Raw genomic sequence first — 12495 nt, 5'->3', positions numbered from 1 at the left:
CAATCGCTCACAATTGTATACCAACAAGCACTTGCCAAAAACACACACAGCTTGTTGACGGGAATCGTCTGCGTTGTTATCGTTCTTCCCACATATTTCTAATTACTGACCTGTTTGCTGCGTATCACACAAATCTTATTAAGTTGAACCGTTTATGTTGTGTTTCCTAATCGAAAATAGTTCATCTGAGTGAACTGTATGCCGTATGTCACACACACCTTAATTTGTCTGACCTTTTCTGTTGTGTTGCCTAATCACAAACAATTAATCCGAGTGAACTATATGTTGTATATCGCACACACCTTCATCTGGTTGACCGCTTCTCTTATTATGCTCATCACAAACAGTTCATTCGAGTTCATTACATACCACGCATCACACACGCAACTATAATCTGAATCGTGTTTGATGTCTCCACCATCGTAAACGTTTTGTATCATTTTTGACGGTTTTATTACATCACCGTTTACGATTAATACATCACACACAGTTTCGTCAAAGGGTCTCTGATTGTAGTTTCGTGTTAGCAGCATCCTGAAGTAGTGATCCTGAGTGATGAAGGCCTTACAGGAGTATGCCTCGAAGAAGGGGCGTCAACACAACTGCTTACAAGACGCACACGGATGACTACATTGTCTTCAGCAAGGAGGGGTAGGAGGAGTTCCTTGTGAGAGAAAAAAATCTACAAGTCCTGCATGCAACAACTTGAAGATCATGATTGTCATTGACATCAATAAATTCCAATGATGTGAGGTCAATAATGCAGGATCGGACATTTCCTAAAATGCATCGTTGTTTATTGATGATAAACCATTGAGGTTGGTGGTAATGAAGATGAATTCCTCCTTTGACTGAGTACCAGATCAGGGATGAAAACAAAGATCGCCCCGAAATGCGAAGTATTGGTGGCAAAAAAGTGCACCATACATTTGGTATGAGTTTTGGGGGGGTATATAAAACCATCAGGCACCATAGGCAACTAATGGGTTCCCTAGGGGCCATAGATGTTGACAGCATCTGGGCGCCTACACAGTGTGCCTACGCCCTATGGGCCACCACAGGTGTTGGACTTTGGTCCTTCGGTGTTGTGAAATTTCTTGCCAAATTTTATTGGAATTTTCACGGACTTTTGGTATTTTTCTTGTAAAATTGAAAAATAACAGAACAAACATGAACTGAATTTATAGGACATTGCATACTTCAAGGATTACAGGCATGAAACATACAAAAATTGTAGATATCTTGGAGACGTGTCAACATCATGTTCTCGTCCTCGAGCATGAAGATGATAACAAAGATATTTTTTGTATGTAAATGCTACTGTCGGATCACGGGTTCCGGCAAAACCCTCGAGGTTCGAACACTGGGGTGCGTGCGAATGTTTTCTCCCTATCGATCCACGCCCTAGCTCGCTAAGATCTCGCGGATGAACTCGACGAACTTGCAACACAAAGACACAAGATTTATACTGGTTCAGGCCACCATTGTGGTGCAATACCCTACTCCAGTGTGGTGGTGGTGGATTGCCTCTTAGGCTGATGATGAATAGTACAAGGGGAAGAACAGCCTCCTGAGGTTGAGGTGCTCTTGTGCTTGGTGCACTTGTGTGGTTGGGGATGATCTTTATCATCCGTCCCCGCCTATGGTGGTGGCTAGTCCTATTTATAGATGCCCTGGTCCTCTCCCTAAATATTGAGCGGGAAGGGAGCCAACAACGGCCAATTTGAAAGGGGACAACTAGTACAAGCTATCCTGACAAAAGTAGTCTTCGCCTGCAAAAGGCTATGGTGGTGACGCCGTCCTGGGCTCCATGGTGACCTCCGTCTTGCCGTCCTTATGGTCTTGGTCTCGTTGCACCGATATGGAAACCTTTCCTTGATGCCTCGATACTCCGTGCCAGCGCTTGCCCCCTTGGCACAAAGAGGAAGCAAGGACACTGCGCGCTGGCTCCCGCCTGGCACCCGCCTAGTCTCGATCGTCATGGCTCACATCACGAGGACTTCGCGAGGTTTGCCTTGCCTTGATCTCTCCGCCCCTCGTGAGCCTGCCTGGCGAGGCCGCTCCTGAGGAGGTCTTGTGTCATCCGCCTCGTGAGGCTTGGCCCCTCGCGAGGGTCTTGAATACCTCGTTGATGAAGATGGGCCGTACAGACCTGCTAGCCCAGACACGCCATGGGCCGCAGGCAGGCAAGTCTGGGGACCGCCGTTCCCAGAACGCCGACAACTACCTATCATGAACTTGATTAACTGATGCAAACACATTTAGTAAGTCTAAACCAATAATAAATATGTTTGAAAATGGTTTATATTAAAAATATTAAACTACCTCAGTGCATACAAAAGAAGTTCTGACATATTCTTTGGTAGCCAAATGCAACAAATCAAAATCACCATTGTCAAAGGTTTAGAAAGAATGTCAATATTTATGGGCAACAAAACGATAATCTTCTATAGGTAGCAATCACTTCTAGGTTAACCCAAGATATAGGACCGAATATGATCACGTGTTTCATGCCTGCGCTATTTTAACCAATCAACAACTTATGAAGAATCTCAGCATAATTTTAGATCCCATGCTCTAAACATTTCCAGGAGAACATAATGAGGAGTTATAAGATGTCAAAAACGGAAAGTGTTGCACTTATGTATCTGATCATTAGGCCAAGAGGAAGACCTTATAATCGATACTAAGCAAGGAGTAGAGTTTGCCATGTAGTTATGATGCACATCGAGCTATGAATGAGTGAAAGCTCTCGTATGAACTAGTGAGGGTGAATCCAACTTACTTGAAAACCTGAAGCTTATTTGAGAAGGTTCATCATTAGAATGTGCAAACCAAGTTCTATAATATGATGTGCAGACCCAAGTAAACTTAGGTATGTACCCCAATTTCTATTTTCAGAAGGACGCTAACAACGAACCGGGCAGAGCACCATATGCCACTTTTGTTAATGAGAAAAAGGGTGGTAAAAGAAGAGAAATCATTAGTTACCCATTAAGGTTAATTTGATTCGATGACCAGAGTTCCGCGAGGATATATAGCCTGGAAACGACGATCGAAAATGCGTTCATTTGCCTCAAACTTTAGAGGGGCTAAGGAATGACAATAACATTTTGATTTGTAAAATACATACATTTCTTAAAGCAGAAAAGCATTATGTAAACCCATTTCGTATGTAAACCACTTATGCACGGGCCAGGGGTGATCCTCCTTTTCAAAACTAAATAAATTATAAACCCCTTAAATCAGACATACTTTCCTGTAATATATTTGTAATCCGAAAAGGGTAATTATGCATGTAGAGCAGGCTTTTGGGTTGAAGTAATTGGTCATGGTGAGATGGGGTGGAAGGCGACGGTGGAATGGTTGGCAATGTGCAGGTTGAACTGCCCACCTTTCTCGCTCACGTCGAGCTTGTCCACGCCTGGCGGGGGCACCATCTTGGAGCTCCTCACAAGCTTCCTGACGATGAGCGCCAGGATGGGCAGTGCAAGGATGATGTCGAGGCAGCTGCGCCGGACCACGCCGAATGGGAGGAACCGGAAGTCCACCTTGCCATCGACCGTGGCATCCATGTTGCTCTCCTCGCCCAAGAACCTCTCCGGCCTGAACTCCTCCGGCTTCTCCCACAGCTCCGGGTTGTTGGCCAGCCACCAGGCGTTGACAACGACCTTGGAGCCCTTGGGAATGGTGTAGCCGCCAAGGATGGCCTCCTCGAAGTTCATATGGGGGACGAGGATCGGGATGGGGGAGTGCAGCCATAGCGTCTCCTTGATCATAGCCTGCAGGTATGCCAGCTTGTTGACGCTGGACTCGGTGATGGGCTCGTCGTCACCGAGCACGTCCCTGATCTCGCCGCCCACCTTGCGCTGCACGTCCGGGTGGTTCACCACCTCGGCAAGCGCCCAATCGATGGACCATAGCGTTGTCTCGATGGCCGTGACGTTGATGTTCTCGATGATGTAGATGACGTTCTCCGGCGTGATCTCGCCGCTCTTCTTCGCTGCGAGGATGTGGTCGATCGCGCATCTGAGCTTGTTCTTGTCTTCTCCTGGCATGTCCATCACCTTCCTTCTCTTCTCGACGTAGTTGGTGTTGAAGAAGGCGAGCCTCCGGGTCTGTAGGTCCCTGCACTTGTTGAGGTAGCCACGCAGGAAGGGCCTGGGGATGGGGATGAAGTCGCCATAGTTGTAGTCGAAGCTCTGCGCAAGGCAGCTGCGCTCGGAGTTTCTTAAAGTTTGGGGTTGCGATGCTTATGTGAAAAAGCTTCTACCTGATAAGCTCGAACCCAAATCGGAGAAATGTGTCTTCATAGGATACCTAAAGGAGACTGTTGGGTACACCTTCTATCACAGAACCGAAGGCAAGATATTCGTTGCTAAGAATGGATCCTTTCTAGAGAAGGAGTTTCTCTCGAAAGAAGTGAGTGGGAGGAAAGTATAACTTGATGAGGTAATTGTACCTTCTCCCGAACTGGAAAGTAGTTCATCACAGAAATCAGTTCCAGTGATTCCTACACCAATTAGTGAGGAAGCTAATGATGATGATCATGAAACTTCTGATCAAGTTATTACCGAACCCCGCAGGTCAACCAGAGTAAGATCCACACCAGAGTGGCATGGTAATCCTGTTCTGGAAGTCATGTTACTTGACCGTGACGAACCTACGAACTATGAGGAAGCGATGATGAGCCCAGATTCCGCAAAATGGCTTGAGGCCACGAAATCTGAGATGGGATCCATGTATGAGAACAAAGTGTGGACTTTGGTTGACTTGCCCAATGATCGGTAGGCCATTGAGAATAAATAGATCTTCAAGAGGAAGAAGGACGCTGATAGTAATGTTACTATCTACAAAGCTCGAATTGTCACAAAATGTTTTCAACAATTTCAAGGTGTTGACTACGATGAGATTTTCTCACTCGTATCGATGCTTAAAAGTCTGTCCGAATCATGTTAGCAGTTGCCGCATTTTATGAAATCTGGCAAATGGATGTCACAACTGCATTCCTTAATGGATTTCTTAAAGAAGAGTTGTATATGATGCAACCAGAAGGTTTTGTCAATCCTAAAGGTGCTAACAAAATGAGCAAGCTCCAGCGATCCATCTATGGACTGGTGCAAGCATCTCGGAGTTGGAATATATGCTTTAATAAAGTGATCAAAGCATATGGTTTTATACAGACTTGCGGTGAAGCCTGTATTTACAAGAAAGTGAGTGGGAGCACTACAACCTTTCTGATAAGTATATGTGAATGACATATTGTTGATCAGAAATAATGTAGAATTTTCTGGAAAGCATAAAAGGAGTTTTTCAAAGAAAGACCTCGGTGAAGCTGCTTACATATTGGGCATCAAGATCTATAGAGATAGATCAAGATGCTTGATAAGATTTTTTCAATGAGTACATACCTTGACAAGATTTTGAAGTAGTTCAAAATGGAACAGTCAAAGAAGGAGTACTTGCCTGTAAGGTGTGAAGTTGAGTAAAGACTCAAAACCCGACCACAGCAGAAAATAAAGAGAGAATGAAAAGTCATTCCCTATGCCTCAGTCATAGGTTCTATAAAGTATGCTATGTTGTTTACCTGTCCTATTGTATACCTTAGCATGATTCTGGCAAGGGAGTACAATAGTGATCTAGGAGTAGATCACTGGACAATGGTCAAAATTATCCTTAGAGGACTAAGGAAATATTTCTCGGTTATGGAGGTAATAAAAGAGTTCGTCGTAAAGAGTTACGTTGATGCAAGCTTTTTACATCAATCTAGATGGCTCTAAGTCTCGATCTGGATACATATTGAAAGTGGGAGCAATTAGCTAGAGTAGCTCCATGCAGAGCATTATAGACATAGAAATTTGCGAAATACATATGGATCTGAATGTTGCAGACCCATAGACTAAACTTCTCTCACAAGCAAAACATGATCACTCTTTGAGTGTTAATCAATAGCGATGTGAACTAGATTATTGACTCTAGTAAACCCTTTGGGTATTAGTCACATGGAGATGTGAACTAATCACATAAAGATGTGAACTAGATTATTGACTCTAGTGCAAGTGGGAGACTGAAGGAAATATGCTCTAGAGGCAATAATAAAGTTATTATTTATTTCCTTGTATCATGATAAATGTTTATTATTCATGCTAGAATTGTATTAACCGGAAACTTAGTACATGTGTGAATACATAGACAAACAGAGTGTCACTAGTTTGCCTCTACTTGACTAGCTCGTTGAATCAATGCTGGTTATGTTTCCTAACCATAGACATGAGTTGTCATTTGATTAACGAGATCACATCATTAGAGAATGATGTGATTTACTTGACCAATCCATTAGCTTAGCACGATGATCGTTTAGTTTGTTGCTGTTGCTTTCTCCATAACTATACATGTTCCTATGACTATGAGATCATGCAACTCCCGAATACCGGAGGAACACTTTGTGTGCTACCAAACATCACAACGTAACTGGGTGATTATAAAGGTGCTCTGCAGGTGTCTCCGATGGTGTTTGTTGAGTTGGGATCGATCAAGATTAGGGTTTGTCACTCCGATTGTTGAAGAGGTATCTCTAGGCCCTCTTGGCAATGTACATCACTATAAGCCTTGCAAGTAATGTAGCTAATGAGTTAGTTACGGGATGTAACATTACGGAACGAGTAAAGAGACTTGATGGTAGCGAGATTGAACTAGGTATTGAGATATCGATGATCGAATCTCGGGCAAGTAACATACCGATGACAAGGGGAACAACGTATACCGTTATGCGGTTTGACCGATAAAGATCTTCATAGAATATGTAGGAGCCAATATGAGCATCCATGTTCCGCTATTGGTTATTGACCGAAGACAAGTCTCGGTCATGTCTACATAGTTCTCGAACCCATAGGGTCCGCACGCTTAACGTTTGGTGACGATCGGTATTACGAGTTTATGTGTTTTTATGTACCGAAGGTAGTTCGGAGTCCCGGATTTGATCACGAACATGACGAGGAGTCTCTAAATGGTCGATGCGTAAAGATCGACATATTGGAAGCCTATGTTTGGACATCGGAATGGTTTCGGGTGAAAACGGGAGTATACGGGAGCACCGGGAGGTTACCGGAACCCCCTCGGGAGGTGTATGGGCCTTAGTGAAAGAGAGGGAGAAGAAGAAAAGGAGGGGGCGTGCCCCCCAAGCCCAATCCGAATTGGGAAGGCCCCCCCCTTTACTTCCTTCTTCCTCCTCCTTCCTTCTCTCCTAAAACCAAAAAAGGGAAGGGGGAATCCTACTCTTGGTGGGAGCAGGACTCCCTTGGGTGCGCCTAGAGAGGCCGGCCCCCTCCCCTCCTCCACTCCTTTATATACGGGGGAGGGGGTACCCCATGTACACACAAGTTGATCATTGATCTTTTAGCCATGTGCGGTGCCCCCCTCCACCATAATCCACCTCGGTAATATCGTAGCGGTGCTTAAGCGAAGCCCTGTTCCCGTAGCAACATCATCACTGTCATCACGCTGTCGTGCTGACGAAACTCTCCCTCAAAGCTCTACTGGATCGTGAGTTCGCCGGACGTCACCGAGCTGAATGTGTGCAGATCGCGGAGGTGTCGTACCTTCGGTGCTAGATCGGTCAATCGTGAAGACGTACGACTACATCAACCGTGTTGTCATAATGCTTCCGCTTACGGTCTATGAGGGTACATAGACGATACTCTCCCCTCTCATTGCTATGCATCACCATGATCTTGCATGTGCGTAGGATTTTTTTTAAATTATTGTGTTCCCCAACATTATTACATCACCATTTACGATTAATACATCACACACAGTTTCATCGAAGGGTCTCTGATTGTAGTTTCGCATTAGCAGCATCCTGCAGTAGTGATCCTGAGTGATGAAGGCCTTACTGGAGTATGCCTCAAAGAACGGGCGTCAACACAACTACTTACAAGACGCATACGGACGACTGCATTGTCTTCAGCAAGGAGGGGTAGGAGGAGTTCCTTGTGAGAGAAAAAATCTACAAGTCCTGCGTGCAACAACTTGAAGATCATGATTGTCATTAACATCAATAAATTCCAATGATGTGAGGTCAATAATGCAGGATCAGACATTTCCTAAAATGCATCGTTGTTTATTGATGATAAATCATTGAGGTTTGTGGTAATGAAGGTGAATTCCTCCTTTGACTCAGTACCAGATCAGGGCTGAAAACAAAGATCGCCTCGAAATGCGAAGTATTGGTGGCAAAAAAGTGCACCATACATTGGGTATGAGTTTTGGGGGTATATAAAACCATCAGGCACCATAGGCAACTAATGGGTGCCCTAGGGACCATAGATGTTGACAGCATCTGGGCGCCTACACAGTGTGCCTACGCCCTGTGGGCCACCCCAGGTGTCGGACTTTGGTCCTCCGGTGTTGTGAAATTTCCTACCAAATTTTGTTGGAATTTTCAGGGACTTTTGGTATTTTTTCTTGTAAAATTGAAAAATAACAAAACAAAAATGAACATAATTTATAGGACATTGCATACTTCAAGGATTACAGGCATGAAACATACAAAAATTGTAGATATCTTGGAGACGTATCAACATCATGTTCTCGTGCTCGAGCATCAAGATGATAATAAAGATAATTTTTGTATGTAAATGCTACCTATCATGAACTTGATTAACGGATGCAAACACATTTAGTAAGTCTAAACCAATAATAAATATGTTTGAAAATGGTTTATATTAAAAATATTAAACTACCTCAGTGCATACAAAAGAAGTTTTGACATATTCTTTGGTAGCCAAATGCAACAAATCAAAATCACCATTGTCAAAGGTTTAGAAAGAATGTCAATATTTATGGGCAACAAAACGATAATCTTCTATAGGTAGTATGTAAAGATGGCAATCACTTCTAGGTTAACCCAAGATATAGGACCGAATATGATCACTTGTTTCACGTCTGCGCTATTTTAACCAATCAACAACTTATGAAGAATCTCAACATAATTTTAGATCCCATGCTCTAATCATTGCCAGGAGAACATAATGAGGAGTTATAAGAAGTCAAAAACGAAAAGCGCTGCACTTTTGTATCTGATCATTAGGCCAAGAGGAAGACCTTATAATCGATACTAAGCAAGGAGTAGAGTTTGCAATGTAGTTAGGATGCACATCGAGCTATGAATGAGTGAAAGCTCTCGTATGAACTAGTGAGGGTGCATCCAACTTACTTGAAAACCTCAAGCTTATTTGAGAAGGTTCATCATTAAAATGTGCAAACCAAGTTCTATAATATGATGTGCCGACTCAAGTAAACTTAGGTATGTACCCCAATTTCTATTTTCAGAAGGACGCTAACAACGAACCGGGCAGAGCACCATATGCCACTTTTGTTAATGAGAAAAAGGGTTGCTAAAAGAAGAGAAATCATTAGTTACCCATTAAGGTTAAGTTGATTCAATGACCAGAGTTCCGCGAGGATATATAGCCTGGAAACGACGATCGAAAATGCGTTCATTTGCCTCAAACTTTAGAGGGGCCAATGAATGACAATAACATTTCGATTTGTAAAATACATACATTTCTTAAAGATGAAAAGCATTATGTAAACCCATTTCGTATGTAAACCACTTATGCACTGGCCAGGGGTGATCCTCTTTTTCAAGAATAAATAAATTATAAAACCGAAAATTGCATATGGGTCGTACTGGCATATAATACCATTATCCCAGCGCTTGGTCCTCCTCGAGATGCCCGCGCATGCGGGTATAGGCCCATGTATTCGTTTTACTCATGCATTTCTGAACATTGCGCACGTGGGTTGTCTTTAGTCATTTATGAGGCCCAGCTAGCAGGGTCCAGTACGGTCCTAGTGTTCTCAGTTTTTCTAGGGCCGTCCTTAGCGTCATCTGGGCCATTAGCTTCAGAGCTAGTTTGTTGCCCACTGGTCAGCCCAGGGGCGGAAGCTGCTTCCATTATAAGCTTTTATCCCGTCAGGCGTAAATCTGGTGTCCTCAACAGCAATCACACCTACATGATCTTGTATTCTCACGTAGAGGCTTCCCCTGCAACAGAAACATTTTCTCAACATGAATCAATCTTTTTTAGGGGTAATTTGTCCGTCTTGTGTAAACTTGAAGCTTTCTATTTTTACCGAGAATCCGCAGACAATCTCCTGCATGGTCTTCCTTTTATCAAGATTAAGCCTGCTTTTCCCGTATCTAACGCCGAAGCCATGCTATCGTAAGCCTCCGTCGGTGAGTCGAAAGTTGTCCCTAGCTTTGGCTTTCACTACTTCATCACCCTCCCTGTCCACAAAGCCCATGATAGTCTTCTCAAGAGCTCCCATCCTGCCTGGACAGGGGGTCGCTCGATTGGATTTGCGCCCACATGTACCCTGAAAGGAACATAGAGAAATCAACGACAAGTACTCCCTACGTCTCATAATATAAGAACGTTTTTGACACTAGTGTAGTGTCAAAAACGTTCTTATATTATGGGACGAAGGGAGTACAATACAATTTCCAGTTTTTCCATTCGCATTCGACAGTTCTACTTTTGGCCCGCATTCACTTTCACTAGACTGTACTTGCATAAACTTTTATCTAAGTGCCAACGACAGTCAGTATTACAGGCATTTTTCTGCCTAACTTTTTGTATTGGATTTCTGTTGACCGAATTTTCTTTCTTTCAGTCTGTGTACTGGTTTACTACTTGACATTTTTCCTTTCTCCAATTTTGCAAACCCGAAACATTTTCGTTCAGTGCCAGTATCACAGTTCGTGCAGAAGCAAAAAAAGAGTTGAACCTAAGGCACAGAATCAGAATCAAAGTCAGAGCATGCCTACCTACTTTTGCATTTTTGGATCAATTTTCTAGATGAACCATTTCTCAGATTACATTCCAGGCCTTGCATTTTCTACGACTAAGCATCGACGGTTACCACCATGGCATTCTGAAGTACAACTATTCCACATTTTCGTTAGCCTTAAAGACATACTCCTACCTTCTTTATCCAGCCTGTCGACTTCGGATCAGGCTTTATTGCCGACTCCCCCGACTCCGCTGGGGCGCTCTCGCCACTGCACTCGCCGGTGGCGCCGCCGCAGCTGTTATGGGCAGCCACAGATAAGGCCGGCACCCAACCTCTCCCCCAGCCAGCCCCCTCGCTGATCTCATCTTGGACGGAGCACGTCGACGCCGCGACGCCGGGGAAGATGGGCAACCTTGGCCGCGGCGACCACAACTCCCACGGTGTGCCTCGCCGCGCGACTAGGGTTTTGCTTTTCCCACCTCGTTCACGGTTTCTCTTCTCTCCAGGCTGGTGACTTTCCTCCCTCTCTTCTGGTATTGGTGCGTTCTGCCCGTCGCTTTGATGCATGCTTTCTGCGTCGTTGGCCTAGGTCGAGTTGTGTCGCTGTAGGTTGTTGCGCCGCTGGCTGCGCCGTCGCCCTAGGTCGAGTTGTGTCGCTGTAGGGTCTACGGTGCTGCTGCTTCATCGCGTCGTTGGTCTAGCTGCTCGCTTTTTCGCTCGCCCCATGGATGGTTTGCGGTTCCAGGATGACATGCTTGCCAAGTATGGTTGTGCCACTGTCGAGGTCGTAGCGGGCCGTAGCCGCCCCGCCGGTGTCCTCGCCGTCGTGCTCAACGGCGACGTTACCCTCTCGCCAGACTTTTTCGCCTCCCTTCTGGTCAGCTGGTTTGGTGGCTTCGCCAACGGCTACCTTGTCAGACCGCGTCAGCATGGTTGTTTTTTCTTTCAAGTTGCCCATGCATGCATTGCCAAGGAGATCGTGCTCCCGGGATGCTGGACGTCCGGTTTGCTCCGTGTCAGTATGTCTCTTTCTAGCCCGTCCTCGCTCGCTGCATCCTTGTCTCTGCCACACGTCCGCGCTTCTGCGTGGCTGACTAACTTTGCGCTGCCCTCTGTACTCGGGCCCCATCCCGTGCAGCCGGTTGCCGCTCCTCGTGCCCAGGAATCCGGGAGGGTTGGCATGAGCCCGCAGGCTTGCCCCTCCATCTCCTTTCTCTCTCCAGCGCATGCGGCGTCCGGTAATCAAGTGCTTGTCAGCAAGAATGCGTTTAGTCCTTTCCAGCTTCTTGAGCCGCAGGCTCCTGCCCAACCCCTGGCGGGTCAGGGCTACGCGTTTGTCGCATCCTCGTGCCCCGTTGCGCCCCTCACCCTCCCGCACGGCTCCTGTTTCGCTGAGCCCTCTCCGCCTCGCCATGCAACCTATAGGGAAGCCCTGCTATCTCCTCCTTCTCTAGGCAATCCCTCGCGGGCCGCGCCAAATCCACTTTTTAGATTTGGTAAGCCTGCCGATATGCATTGGCGCTGCTTCCGCTGCCTCTCTCTTAATCATAAACGTCGGGATTGTCGAGATCCCGCTGTTTGCTGGCTGTGCCGTCGGGTTCGGCATCTCAACTTCCAATGCTCTGTTCGTGTTTATGGCTCTAGCCCTAGGCCCAGCTCTGCGGCTATTAATATCCCTCCCCCGCCCGTACTGCAGCC

General features: G+C 45.5%; 1 protein-coding gene across 1 annotated transcript; it reads right to left on the bottom strand.

Annotated features, from left to right (window-relative positions):
• Positions 1-3329: 3329 nt before the first annotated feature.
• LOC123191571 (cytochrome P450 CYP73A100-like) lies at positions 3330-11364 on the bottom strand. Its single transcript, XM_044604254.1, has 4 exons — positions 10990-11364; positions 10730-10791; positions 9929-10048; positions 3330-4230 (listed from the first exon to the last, which is right to left on the bottom strand). The coding sequence occupies exons 1-4, from the start codon at positions 11362-11364 to the stop codon at positions 3330-3332; spliced, it is 1458 nt and encodes a 485-aa protein (XP_044460189.1).
• Between the last annotated feature and the right edge of the window lie 1131 nt (positions 11365-12495).

The sequence above is a fragment of the Triticum aestivum genome, chromosome 2A (genome assembly GCF_018294505.1).
Source record: "Triticum aestivum cultivar Chinese Spring chromosome 2A, IWGSC CS RefSeq v2.1, whole genome shotgun sequence".
Classification (NCBI taxonomy): Eukaryota; Viridiplantae; Streptophyta; class Magnoliopsida; order Poales; family Poaceae; genus Triticum; species Triticum aestivum.
This window is presented reverse-complemented; position numbering and strand designations above follow the sequence as displayed.

Coding starts and splice junctions, on each gene's coding strand:
- LOC123191571 (XM_044604254.1), bottom strand. CDS start 11,364: ATGCATCAAAGCGACGGGCAGAACGCACCAATACCAGAAGAGAGGGAG. Junction 10,792..10,989: donor CGACAGGCTGGATAAAGAAG/GTAGGAGTATGT, acceptor TCTGTGCCTTAG/GTTCAACTCTTTTTTTGCTT. Junction 10,049..10,729: donor ACTGAACGAAAATGTTTCGG/GTTTGCAAAATT, acceptor TTTCTGTTGCAG/GGGAAGCCTCTACGTGAGAA.